Source organism: Mustela nivalis (genome assembly GCF_964662115.1).
Source record: "Mustela nivalis genome assembly, chromosome: 7".
Classification (NCBI taxonomy): domain Eukaryota; kingdom Metazoa; phylum Chordata; class Mammalia; order Carnivora; family Mustelidae; genus Mustela; species Mustela nivalis.
In genome coordinates, this window is record NC_139026.1 from 8,437,314 (window position 1) to 8,451,055 (window position 13,742).

Sequence of the window (13,742 nt, forward strand, 5' to 3'; positions counted from 1 at the left end):
CCAGGAGGGGTTAGTCTAGCCCGGTCTTGGAAGGTCCCAAGATAGAGGCGGCAAGAGGTCGTGGCCACACGGTGCTGGCTGCAAAGAGCCAGTTGAGGCCAAAGGGTGCCCCGACCCCACACTCCTACCCCGAAATCCCAACTAGGATCCCGGAGGCGCGCTGTGCACGAAAGCTGTCCTGCGGCGCCACCTAGTGGCTAAAGGAGCCGCCAGTCCCCCTCCAGAGTCCGCGGAGCAAGCAGCGGGTTGACCTGAGGACGCTACAGGAATCCGACCGTGACAGCTTGTCCCTGTTCGCTGGGACACTGGAAGACAGAGAACTCCTACACCCTGGGGACCATGTGCTGACCATCCGCGATGGAGAGGAGGAAGGGAATACATAGAGCTTGGTCCTTTGCCCTCCTGAGAGACAGACTTACACATCCTACAATCACCTGTACATCTCTACCTAGCCTCCCACAGGCATCCCAAACTCAACTGATGTTCAGTTTGTATAAATCCAACCGATTTGAACATTTATTGAGTGTTTACTATATGTTCCGGGAAGTAGAGATATAACCATGAACAAAACCAAGATTCCTACCCTTGTAGCGGGGTGTGGTGGTGGGGGGGACAATAAACAATAAACATCTTAAGAAAACACTCTGGCGGGGCACCTGGGTGGCTCAGTGGGTTAAAGCCTCTGCCTTCGGCTCAGGTCATGATCCCAGAGTCCTGGGATCGAGCCCCGCATCGGGCTCTCTGCTCTGCGGAGAGCCTGCTTCCCCCTTTCTCTCTCTGCCTGCCTCTCTGCCTACTTGTGATCTCTCTCTGTCAAATAAATAAAATCTTTTAAAAAAAGAAAAGAAAACACTCTGGCTATTTTAGAAGCAGACAAAAAGAGCATGTCTGACAATGTAACTGTGTTCCATGACCCCCCACAGTCCTCAAGACAAATTCAGTCGGTTAGGCGATGACTTCTGCTCAGGTCATGATCCCAGAGTTCTGGGATTGAGCCCGCATTAGGCTCCCTGCTCAGCAGGGAGTCTGCTTGTCCCTCTGTCCCTCACCCCACTCTTGCTCTCATGTTCTCTCACTTGCTCTCGCTCACTTTTTCAAATAAATAACATCTTTAAAAACAACAACAAAAAATACCCACCCTTCCCTGGTCACCCCTCTGGAGCCACTCCTGTCCCAGGGAATATGATGCCTTAGCTAAGGGGTCCTCCTCCCTGGGACTCTCCCCTCCCACAAGAATGGCTCCTTTTCTCCAGAGATCTCTTGCTCCTGTGGGCTTGTCAGCCACCCCCCGACCCCAGCATCGCCCCAGCACCGCCCCACTATTCTCCTGCGAGGCAGAGCGCGCACACACACACACACACACACACACTCAGGCTCTGTGTCTTGATTCCCAGTACCAACACCAACATGTGTGACCTGGACAGGCTCCTTGGCTCTGTGCTACTGTTTCCTCATCTGTAAAATGGGGTCGGGACCGGGGGTGGGGAGGGGTGGGGGTTGCTCCTACCCCAGAGTTATGGATGGTAGGGGGGTAGATGAGTTAACAAATGCAAACAGTACCTTAACATGGTGTATTCTATTACTGCCTTCTGTTTAGGTGTTCTCCCCCACTGTTTAGGTGAGGCCCCACTAGCTTGTGGAGGTTAGACAGTGAGGTTCATCCAGCAATGTCATCTCCATGACCCTCTCCACAGTGCCAGGCATACAAAAGGCCCTCAAATCATATTTCCTGACATTCACCACTCATCTGTCGAGTGCCTTCTGCATTCCAGGTATGGGGCTAGGAGCTGCAGGTGGAGCTGTGAACAGGGCAGGATTCCTCCCCACTGTAAGAAGAGTAATTTCAAGCCCAGAAGTTCTCAAACTTTCTGGTCTGAGAAACTTTTTGTTTTTTTTTAAAGATTTTATTTAATTGTTTGTTTGACATCAAGAGCAGGAACACTAGCAGGGGGAGTGGGAGAGGGAAAACAGGCTTCCCAATGAGCAGGGAGCACGGTTGCGGGGCTCCATCCCCAGACGCTGGGATCATGACCTGAGCCGAAGGCATCACCTAACCGACCGAGCCACCCAGGCGCCCCGGTCTGAGAAACTCTTGACACACTTAAACAAGTTCACGATCCCAAAGAGCTTTACGGTGTGTTAACTATCTCCTGGTATTTACTCTATGGGAAACTAAAACTGAGAAATTTTTAATTTTTAAAATTTAGTAAGTTAATACATTGTATTTATTGATTCATTTTTCAAAACAATAGCAAACCCACTGCATGTTATAAAGGGCCGTGGGGGGCCCTGTGGCCCAGTGACGTTGTCAGACATGCTCTGCTTGCCTGCTCTATGTTGAATAAATATTTCTAATGAAAATGGCTATATTTTCCAAGACAAACAAAAGAGCGGAAAAACACTGATACGGTTTTGCTTTTTTTTTTTTTTTTCCAAATGTCTCTCATATCTGACATAATGGAAGAAAAGCGGGATTCTCATGCCACACTCCACCTGCGCTATACGTTGCTTTGGTCGATGTATGTGAAAAAGAACCCGATTCTACAATTCCCTTTACCGAAACGCTTCGTACTTGAACACTCCGCTCTGTCTCCCGCCTCACCCAGTACGAAGCTTCGGGACTCGTGAAAGCCGAGCAACCACCCACGGCTGGTCAAGGACAGCTTCTGGAAGAAGGCGTGGCCTTCTTAGGATTGGACAGCAAGTGTGTCCTTCTGCAGGTTGGCCCCGCCTCCAGTCCCCGCCCCTATTTCCCTCCGTAGTAAAGTGGCGACCCCAAACGCATGCGTCCTTAGGCAGGCGGGCACTTCCGCCCGGTCATCCCGGAACCTTCTGTTCCCGCTCGGGTTTCTGTCGAGACGACGAGGGCGGCCAAGGCGGAAGTAGCGTGGTGTGTGGGCGGAACCAAATACGGTCATGTCGGCCGCCCTGCTGCGGCGCGGCTTGGAGTTGCTGGGGGCGCCGGAGGGTGAGGAGGTCCTGGCCGGGGACGCGCAGCGCGGGCAGAGGGTCGGAAGGGGCGGCGGGGAAGATTCCAGAGGTTATGGGACTATCCAAGCCGGGCTTGGCCTCGGGGGGATGGAGACCCTGCGCGCCCTCCGACCCGGTCCCTTCCTCTCGCCCTTCCCCTGCAGCCCCCCGGGCCGCGGCAGGCCCGGCCAAGCCGACCGGGGCCCCGGCGAAGCGGACCCGGAAGGCAAAGGCAACCCAGGCCCAGAAACTGCGGAACTCGGCCAAGGGAAAGGTGCCTAAGTCCGCGCTCGGTGAGCTCGGGAAGGGGGCGACACCCTGGAGGAGGGGGCGCTGGAGGCTGAGCTTGAAGGGGTGGCTGGGCGTTTCTGGAATAGCAGGTGTGCGCCGGACGCGGAGCCGGGTCCTGGGAGTACGGGGCTGGACGAAACTCCTGGTCCCGGCCCTCAGTGGGAAGAAAAGCACCAAAGCGTTTCGGATGCGGAGAGTAATTGCTAAGTGTGATGAGGCCTGTGGAGTAAGACTGGCGTGCTCTGGGGCGGCCTTAAAATAAAAAACCAAATCAGAGTGCCCTGCTGAAGTGGCATTTAAGCCCATAACTGAAGGAAGTGTAAGACTGAGCCAGGGGACGAGCGCTCTAGAGAAGATAGCTCATGCGGAGGTAGGTAGAAGCTCGTTGCTGTGGCACCTGGACTGGGAAAGGTGACATAGTGGACAAGACCAGAGATGGATCGCTTAACAAGCCGTGAATGTTCTGCGTGCCTGGTGCTGTTCTAAACCCTGCATACAAAAATGTTCCCTCTTTGGTTCCTCATGCGACCCTGTGAGGTCGGTACTGCCATGACCCCCATTTGTCAGATACAGAAACAGGCACTGGTCCAGATGGCACAGGTGGAAACCAGGCAGTGTGTCTGTGGAGATTTGCTGTCACCTACTCGGTTCGGGTGGGAGACAGTGTGGCCTGGGCAGCCATGATGCTTCAGGGGGAAGATGTGAAGAGAGGGAGCGTCGCTGGGCTTCAGCGGTGAATTGGCTGCAGGGATGGAGGAAGAGGGAGACACAAGAACAGCCCAGTGTCTAGGAGAGCATCTTGGGACATAGGGTGCCATGTAACAGGAGGGACAGACTTAAGGAGGGACAGGTGTGGGCTGGACGGCGGGGTCTTTTGACATGTGGCAGTGCTCAGTGAGCTCCTAGCGTGTCTCTGAACATGTACCCAGAGCCTGGTACATAAAAGGTGTTCGGGTATTTGTTGAAAGAACTATGAATTCCAGGCAGGAAACGGCGTGAGCAAGAATGAGGAGGCAGAAAAGTGAGGTGCGTGTAAGCAGCAGCGGTGTTAGATGTGAAACAGGAGCATGGGGGGCCAGGGGTCACCTCCTGCGTCCCATCCCTTGTCCCCACATCCCATCATGCTGTCTAACGGACGATGAGGGGACTCTGGGGCCACCTCGGTGTGAGCCTCATCATCTCTTGCTTGGATAATTTCAAAAACTCTTCACCTCCACTCCCCCACCCGGTAATGTTGTTCGCCCCTCAGCAGCCAGAGTGATCCTGTGAAGCGGTAAGTGGGACCGGTCTCTCCCGGCCTCACACCCTCCAGTGGCTTCCATCAGACTTGCTACCTCATGAAGCCCCACGTGGTCTGTCCCGTCTCCATCTTCACGTCCTACTGCTCTCCCCTCGCCATTCTAGCCATTTGCTGTTCTCCAGACACATTAACCGCACTACTTCAGGTTCTTTGCACTGGCTGTTCCCTCTACTTAGAATGCCCTTCCCCAGCATCCACACTCTCTCCCATGAGTGTTTGCTAAAACGTCTGCACTGAGGCCCGCTCAGACCCTCCTATGAGAATTGCAGCCCTTCACCCCTGGCATTCCTCATTTCTCTCTACTGTGGTGTTTCTTCATAAAATGCATCACTCTCTAAAATACTGTTTCTCTCATCTACCATGTTTCTTTGCTGTGGAGTGTAAGCTCCACGGGGTGAGAATTTTTGCTCTGTTTTCTGCTCTTTGTCCCGCACATAACACAGGGTCTGCCATGCAGTAAGACTTGTTTGTTGCTTAAGTCACTTGAGCATCTGGGAGCGGAGGGCGGGGTGGGGGAGGCTTTCAGTGGGATCGAAGGGAGAGTTATTTGACAGAAAAGAGCGCAGGGTGCTGGAGTTAACCAAGGGAGGGGATGCAGGGCTGTCAGGAAGGGGGCCTAGTGGCTTCCAGGGAGTTCCTCTGAAATGATGCCCCCGTGCCTGCCATCCACAGCTGAGTTCCAGAAGCGAGAGTGTCGAGGCTACCTCGGAGTAAACCTGAAGTTCATGACCAGTGCAAGAAGTACCGTGGCAGAGTCAGTCACCCGGCAGGTTTGTCAGCGGGGTGGGCTCTGGGGTAGAAACCGGGTGGGAGGAGCCGGGGCTGTATCTGAGACCCATGGGAGTCTCTGCCCTAAGCACAAAGCAGAGGTTGGGTCACCCCTCTGGACGGCAAAGAACAGAGCAGGGCTATTGGGAGGCTGGGCCTGGCCTTACTCCTCTGTGACCCTTGTGGGCCTCAGTTTGTTCCTCTGTTAAGTGGAAAAAGTACGCCCTGCCTCCCGGGACGGTTGAGGGCCAGGTGAGTGGTGGGTAGCATGCAACTCTGCTAGGCTGTGCAGCTCCAAGGGTCAGTCCTTCAGGTGCCAGAAGACACCACCAGGGATCCTGACACATACTCACACACCCCCATCTCCAGATTGTGCGGCAGAACCGGGGCCGCAAGGCCTGTGACCGGCCTGTAGCCAAGACGAAGAAGAAGAAGAAGGCTGAGGGCACTGTGTTCACTGAGGAAGACTTCCAGAAGTTCCAGCAGGAATACTTCGGCAGCTAGGCTCCCAGGAGGACACAGTGAGAAAGGCACTCAGGCCCAGTCTCTTCTTCTGACCTCGCGGCCTCTACTAGCCCTGGGAGCCAGAGGGGGGTGGCTGGCAAGGAGCTGGGGAGCTGGAAGCCCTGGGGCAGAGATGCTCTCAGACCAGAGCTGACATCTGCAGGCTCAGGAAGAGCCATCTACCTGCTAGAAGACATTTCTGACTTCTTTGTTTGCTTTGCCCCAAGTAGGGCCTCTGGGCTGTTCGCTCTGGAAAGGCCAGTTCTTAGGCCCTTGGGGCCACACCGCTAGGAGTGGGAAGGCCGCCAGGCCAGCTTCCAGGTTCTAATAAATGTAAACCCAAGAGCAGTGTGTATACTGCAATCTGCCTTATGGGGTGTCTCCCCTCTCCTCTGGCACCAAAGGACCTTTCACCGTCCCCCGTGGTTCTTAGGGCTCTGGGTCAGGCCTCCTGCCCAGCCCCAGGGCAGCTGGCATACTTGATGATGGCCTAAAAGGAGCCCTCCTGCCCTGAAGGAGGCAGCCGCACCCAACAAGGCAGCCCTGGAGACGAAGTATATCTGCTGGTTCCAGGGCAGCCGACTCAGGGTTCAGAAAGTGGGGGTGCGGCTGCCCTGGTGCCCAAGGTTTGTGCTGTTGTTGGGGGGCAGCTCAGGAGGTGACCTCAGGAAACAGGGTTTCACACTCAGGTATGTGCCCGGGCTGGGGTTGGGGTCAGGCTGCGGCACCAGGAGAGGGCGGGCTGGCCCCTTTACAGCAGGCATGCGCCAGCGACGGGTGCATGGTGAGCGAGTGGATGTGTTGCCAGATGGGTGTTCGATGTAGAGGAGACATTGAGTTCTGGAAGTCCAGGAGCCCGTTCTTCCCGGTGGAGAAGAGGGCCCTGGATGGCTGTGGGCAGCTCCATCCAACCCTCTGTTCGCCATGTGTGGTAACCCCCCTGTGGCTGGGCCCGCTGGGGAGCCCCATTCTGCCAACCCCACAGTGGGCCCTTCTGGCCAGAGGGGAGAGGGCGCCACAGTCCGCCCACTGCTCCCAGGGTCTGCTCCTGGCTGTTAGCTTTCTGCTCTAGGTGCAGACAGCAGGGAAGCTGGCTGAGGCAGAGTTGGAGCCTGCCCTGTCTGTAGGCAGGCTCCATCCCAGCAGCAGGAAGCAGGCCGGCCATCCGGGCAGGGGAGGAGGGACTGTGACCAGACCTGTATGCACCTGCCTGCCTCGGATGGGCTTCTTCCAAAGAAGGGAAGGCTGGTATTTCTCTCATTCTTGCTCCTGCCTGCTGAGCTTTCGTGACCCTTGCGGGGAGAGAGGCAAACTTGGATATGCTCAGAGACTCCGACCCTCCATCTCAGCCGCTCAGTGAGAAGCTGGCTGGGCTATGCGGGCGCCCTCTTGCTCACCTCACTGGAAAGGGGCTGACCAGGCCTGGAGCTCAGGGCCCCTTTCTAGCAAGGACATGCCTACTGTGCCCTGATCACCTACAGGTATCCCTTTCCGGATGTAGAGTGACCGGCCTCGCTCCCGGGTAGGGAGTTTGCAGGTGTGTGAGCTGGGGTCCTGGCACTTCTCTGCTGCTGGGCTTTCCAGTAGCTCTTCCGTCCCATTTGTGCTGCACAGCGCTGGTGGCATGGCTGGCCGTGCTCCCCTTGAGTAACCAAAGTTAGTGCTCACTCCTGAGATTCTGGCCCAGTACATCAGGGTAGGACTCGAGGGCCTATTTTCAGTGGTCACCCTGGACAGGGGCACATGGGTGGCTCATTTGCTTAAGGGTTGAAATGAAGACCCTGTTCTTGCTTCATTTCCTCCATCTCAAGAAATGGAAACTCCATCCTTCTAGTCGCTCAGCCACCATTCTGTTCCCCCTTATACACTCCCCATCAGGGCCTGACTTGCTTGGCTGTTAGAATCTACCCAGGCCCTGACCAGCTCTCCTCACTCACCTGTGCTGAGCCCAGCCCGCTCCTCTTTGCCTGCCCCCCTGCAGGAACCCTCTTCAAATGGCAGTCAAAGTAGCACACCTGCTCCGGGGACTCCCCAAGTCACACACAGGCTTTCGAGTCCCATCACAGCTACAAGGCCACAGGCACTGTGGCCTCACTCCCTCCCCTCCTGCCGGCTTTGCCTCCCAGAGAGGGTCTCCCTAAACACCCATCTTAAATGGGCAGATCCACCCCCCACCCCTGCAATCAGCCCACCCACTGCCATGTCCTGTCAGATGTCTTCCTGGCCGCCTCCCTTGCCAGAATGAGAGCTGAGATTTTTGTCTTGTTTTCCTCACCACTGAACCCTCAGCACCCAGAACGACGTCTAGCCTGCGCGGGTGCTCGTGAATAGTTGCAGAGAAACATGAAAGTCTGTTCCTGATCTCCAAGGACATACAGCCTCATCCTGGGGTGTTAAAAGAGGCGTGCGGTGCGGAGAGCCGAGCGGCTCCAGGATCCAGCCCCCAGGTGAGGGCAGCAGAGGGCTCCGGGCTGCGCCACGAGCAGCCCTTCCCCCACCCTGCAGCAGGGGTAGAACCCAGCCCTGGGCCTGACGGAGTCCTAACCGGGCCACACAGTAGTGGGCCTGGAGCTCAGTCTCATTCCCTGTGTGAGAGCCCACGTGCTGAGCAAGGCCTCTGTCATGGTCTATACCAGCTGCCCCTGGGCCAGTGTCCAGCTGCAGGCTTGTCTCGTTAACAGGTGCAGTCATAAGAGCTTCCTGACCACTCCCATTGTGGATTATGAGCTACTAACTGGAAAGCACTTGGAGCCGTGCTTCAGAATCTAAGTATTTATTAGTTGTGATTATTATTACTTGCCACGCACTGTTCTAGGTCGGAAGTTCGGGAACCAAGAAGACAGCAAGATTTTTGCCATCAAAGAGCTTGCGTACATGGTCACTGAGGAATGGGAAGGAGAAAATAAACATGTGTGCGTGTAGTTTCAACTAGAGATAAGTATGTAAAAATAGAAACTATAAAGCAGAGAGGCTGGGACATTAGCGGAGTCCTCTTGGAAGGCCTTTGTGGTTATCTACATGACAGGAAAGGAGCCCTGGAAAAATCTTGGAGGCAGAGGGAACAATTGCAAAGGCCCTGAGGCAGGAATGAGCTTAGCAGACAGCAGAAAGGACGGAGTGGCTGGAGCACAGTGAAGGAGGGTAAAGGCTGTGTGGTCTGAGGCCACACACTCTACAGGGACTTTTGCTGCCCATCCCATCCCTGCCTTTTGGGTTCGGGGAGTCCTTATCCCCAGGGCCTGGGAAGGGGCAGAGCCCAGCATCCTGGCCCTTGGCCTCCAGCCAGCACTGCCCCTCAGGACACCCCAGGGAAAGGTTTCCCATCTGTCAAATGGAGGAGCAGGCCACTGTCTCCAAGAGCCTGCCCCAAGGGCAGAGGGTCCCGCTGGCACCAGATGTGCCAAGGTGGCTGGGTCACTTCCAGGATCATAGTCTCTCTAGCCTCCTCTCAACTCTCCATGTCCTCCACATGCCCCAGGCTCTGGCAGCTGCCCATTGTGCAAAGCATAAGACACTGTTGGGGGTAAACAGAAGGAAGCAGTGTTTGTGGTTGTAGAATTTTTATTTACTATCTTAGATTAAAAAAAAAACTAAGGTCACAACTGAAGTGAGGAATGGAGCAGGAGTCGCAGATGGCAGTGGTGCTGGTGTGCGGGCCTTCGACAGTGGCTGTAGGCTCTCCTCGCCCAAACCACCAGGTATGAGCCACATGGGGAACTGATGTGATCTGAAGCCTCCACATTTGTATTGATCGCTGAACACAAATTAGCACCCACACGTGTTTTCTCCAGACCTCCAGCTCTGCCAACAGTCTAGGGTCCCCCTACGGTCCTGCCCATAAGGAATTTGGGAGCCACACCAAGTGTGCACTCAGGAGTCAGACTGCCTGGGTCTGAACCCACCTGGCAGTGTGCAGGTTACCCAACCTCTCCAAGCTGTAGTTCCATCTGTAAAATGGGGATGAGGTGATCCTTATGAAAAAAGCATTTGGGGGGCATCTGTTGGGACTCTTGATCTTAGGGTTGAGTCCCACATTGTGATGAATTAAAAGTCTTTTTTTTTAAGTACTTTGGGGGCACCTGGGTGGCTCAGTAGGTAAAGGCTCTGCCTTCCGCTCAGGTCATGATCTCAGGGTCCTGGGACAGAGCCCCGCATCGGGCTCTCTGCTCAGTGGGGAGCCTGCTTCCTCCCCTCCCTTTACCTGCCTTTCTGCCTACTTGTGATCTCTGTCACATAAAATCTTTAATCAAAAATAAAGTACATTGAATTGTACTTCGTTCCCCCCAACATTAATGCATGTAGCTGAGTGGGTGCTGTTTTCCCCACCAGTAAATCCCCATCAGCTCTAAAGCCATTTAGAGGTGGGGGACCTTGTCTGCAGTAATTTCAGTACCTGGATGGGCGGGCTCTGCTGAGCAAGATGTAGAAGAGACCCATGGCCCTGTGAGGATTTCTACAATCTCAGGGCAGGACCCCCACTCCCTCCAGTGTCTAAGGAGAACTGGGTCACAGCTTTGTATTCCAAAACCAGGCCTGCCACAGTCACTTCATGTCACTTCATGCTGGGCATTGGGAAGGTCGGAATCACTAGCCTCTGCTTCCCTTGCAGACCCTCATAGGCCATTTCCAAATTTTTCAAAGGATGGCTCAGTGGGTTCAGCCTCTGCCTTTGGGCTCAGGTCATGATCTCAAGTGTTCTGGGTTCAGGCCCCACATCAGACTCTCTACTCAGCAAGGAGCCTCCTTCCCCCGCAGCATCCCCCAGCCTCCTTGGGATCTGTCAAAAATCTTTGAAATACTCACAGGGCGAAATGGGTCAAGAGCCTTTGAATTCTTCCTGCACCTATTTCCCGCTAAGCATATGCCCCACCGCAGGGGCTGGAAGCGCACACCTAGGCGGCTTACAGCACTGCCCAGCGGTGCACACAGCCCCGTCACGCAGTGAGCAACATCCATGTCCCTATGCAGATGAACATGAACACGGACTCCCTGGAGATGTAGCCCCACAGGCCAAAGAGGTGACTGCCCAGATGGGACCCGGGACTGGCTTATTCCTCTCCTAAGTGCTGGGTTTCAACGAATCTTCCCGTTATCACCCCTGTGGGCAGACCTGCCAGCCTTTGCACCCAGCTCTGGCCTCGAACTTCAAGTTGTATCAAACTCCCAACCCTCTACAGTTCATTCAAGCAAAAACGGAGTTCTGGGAAGGACTCTACTTAACTATAAAAACAAGAAGTGAAATTTAATCAACTTGTGCCCAGATGGGGCCTTATCTGGGTACTCGAAACACCAGTCACAGTGCTCATCAGGCCACAGCCTCAGCTGTTACTTCTGGTCATCCAGCTGCCACAGGGTAAAATCCCCTATCCCACCCAGGCGCCTGTGGGGGTCCTAAGCCCAACTCCCTCCCAATGCAAAGTACTACAAAAGCACCAGTGGTCCAGACAAGTTTGAACCAACCCCACTTGCCTTGGTCACAACCGCCAGGCCAAGGTGGATTGAGATAAGAAAGCAGGCACACAGTTGTTCACCGAGTTCTTTCACTACAAAATAATTTATTACAGCACAGCTTCAGAGCAAGCCTATGTACAAGCACACACTCCTGACTACCCCAACTAGGGGACCCTTTTCTTCTCCCTTGCCTTTCGGACCTCTTCTATCAAATCTTTCAGATACTGGATCTCCTTGGCTAAAGACTCTGCCCGCTCTTTCAGAGCCTCATTCTTCTTTTCCAGCTCTTTGCACTCGCCAGTGAGGGCCTCCTGCTCTGCCCTCTTCTTCTGGCGGTACCTAGTGGCTGCTGTCTTGTTCTGCTCCATTTTTTTCAGCTTCTTATCTAGTTTCTCAACCTTTACTTTTGCTGCTGTCTTCTCTCCAGGAGGATCATAGGGTTTGGGGCGGGCAGAACCACAGAGGAAACCTGGAGACAGCAAGCTCCTATTTGGAGAGCCCCTGGAGGTAGAGGGGCTATGCTGTGGGGACCCCAGATAGGACTCAGGACTCATACAGATGCCGCTATCATTATCTGAGGGGGCATCCTCCTCCTTGATGCACTGAGGGATCATGGTAATGTAAGCAGTAGAGTCCGACTTTCTATCTCCTTCAGAAATATCCACTTCACTGCCCAGCTCTAAACTAAAGGAATGATCTGGAGTGGAGGACAGCGCCCCTGGGGAGAGAGGAAGTGGTTGCAGGAAGGTAAAGGGGGCAATCTGGTCTGTTTTGGGTAAACTTTCTGGAAGATGGCCAATTGGGTTCACCGTCTGGGGGGGCTCCTTATTTGTCTCCTGGACTAAGGGGTCGAAGAGATCACACGTGTCATCCAACGTGGCCAAAAGCTCATCTGGCATGGTTTCCAGGTCATCTATACTGAACAGAGAATCAAAATCAAACTCCTTCAGATCCATTTTCTCCACCATCCAATCTGTCCCGGAGAAGGCATCCTCTGCAAAAGATTTAAGGTAAAACCAGTGAGGTCAGATGTACACTGCCATAGCCAGCCCCGGACCAGACCCCAGGGGCAAAGGCCTCTCACTCACCCTTGCCGTTGTCTGAGGCACTGACCAACCCATCCACAGCCAGCCATTCGGAGGAGCCCGCCTTAGCCTTGTCGCTGGAGAACCCATGAGGTTTGAAGTGCTTGGCCACCTCCAGGTAGTCGTCTAAGAGACCTAGGCCTTCCTCAGCCCCCAAACCCGACTGGTCGAAGGGGGACATCAAGTCCCCCACCAACACCTCGCTGCTCAGGAAACTCATCTCGGCCATGTCGCGGGACTTTACTGGAATCGAGGAATGTGCTTAATTCGAAGATGTCTTTGTCGGTTACAGCAACGCTGCTGCTGAATGCCGTGAGAAGCCTGAGAAGGAATCAGAAACCAGGTCCGCTTAGACCTCAGCCGCTCCGACAAGTTCATCTCCCCGTCCCGGAGGGAGGGGGTCCGAACTGGAACCCCACTTAGGAGAAAACCCAGCACATGTGGCCCCCAAGCCATAGCGTCCACCCTCCCCGCGGCCCGCTCAGGCCGCACAAGATGGACGCCCGCGGGGCTGGGCCGCTCCTCCCCCCGCCGCCGCCAGAGAAAGGCGCGCTCGGCTCTTGTCCAAATACGGCCCGGGCCGCCCGGCCCCGCCCACGCCCGCCCGTGACTCACGCCGCGCCACCACCGCCCTGCCCCGCCGCCATCTTGGCCCCTGCCACGTTCCGCGGGGCGCCGGACGAGCCGCCGCCGGGTTCAGGGGCCGGGGCCGCCGAGAGCATCTCCCCGCCCCCCACCCGGCGCCGGGCCGCGGCCTCCCCACCCAAAACCGTCCGCGTCTCAAGGACACCCAAACACAGGTCACGCGTCCCGGGCGCTCGTAAAACCGCTTCCCCCTCCGCGGCGCCGCCCGGCCGCAGGCCGCGCCCAAGTGAGCTGACTGCCCTCGCCGACCCTGGGGAGCACGGCCGGGGCGGCCCGGTCCCGGTACTCACGCCATGGCTTAAGCCGCTGGGGGGTGCCGCTGCAGAGCCTGGTGCTGCTGCCGCCGCTGCAAAGGCCAATGCTGCCGCAGGCACTGCTGCCTCTAATACGCCATGGCGGCCGCGGACCCTGCGGGGATTGGAGGAGGGAAGGCGCGCACTTGCGAAAAAGATCTACATAGGAAGCGGGAGGAAAAGAAATGGCCGCGGCGCGCCGCCCGAGGGTCCTTTATAGACTTTGCGTCTATGAGGGCGTAGCACACTGCACATCCTTCCGCCGGTGTCACGTGACCCGCGCCCCCACCCACTCGTTTTATCCTATCCGATGCCCCTACCGCGTCCAACCCACGACTCTTGTGTCCAGGGCGTAGCTGTGAAGAGAATAGGAGTTATTTTCAAGGTCTCAAGAAAGGGAAAAGGCGCACTACTTTGCAAGGCTACTAAGATCAA

The 13,742-nt window shown here is 55.6% G+C and overlaps 2 protein-coding genes across 2 annotated transcripts; one reads left to right on the forward strand and one right to left on the reverse strand.

The window, feature by feature from the left end:
* Window positions 1-2,793: 2,793 nt before the first annotated feature.
* RPS19BP1 (ribosomal protein S19 binding protein 1) lies at window positions 2,794-6,181 on the forward strand. Its single transcript, XM_082740071.1, has 4 exons — window positions 2,794-2,968; window positions 3,135-3,263; window positions 5,234-5,331; window positions 5,699-6,181. Exons 1-4 carry the CDS (start codon window positions 2,917-2,919, stop codon window positions 5,831-5,833), a joined length of 414 nt encoding a protein of 137 aa, XP_082596197.1. The 5' UTR covers window positions 2,794-2,916; the 3' UTR covers window positions 5,834-6,181.
* Window positions 6,182-11,368: 5,187 nt separating this feature from the next.
* ATF4 (activating transcription factor 4) lies at window positions 11,369-13,667 on the reverse strand. Its single transcript, XM_082740026.1, has 3 exons — window positions 13,305-13,667; window positions 12,373-12,690; window positions 11,369-12,278 (listed from the first exon to the last, which is right to left on the reverse strand). Exons 2-3 carry the CDS (start codon window positions 12,596-12,598, stop codon window positions 11,449-11,451), a joined length of 1,056 nt encoding a protein of 351 aa, XP_082596152.1. The 5' UTR covers window positions 12,599-12,690; window positions 13,305-13,667; the 3' UTR covers window positions 11,369-11,448.
* Between the last annotated feature and the right edge of the window lie 75 nt (window positions 13,668-13,742).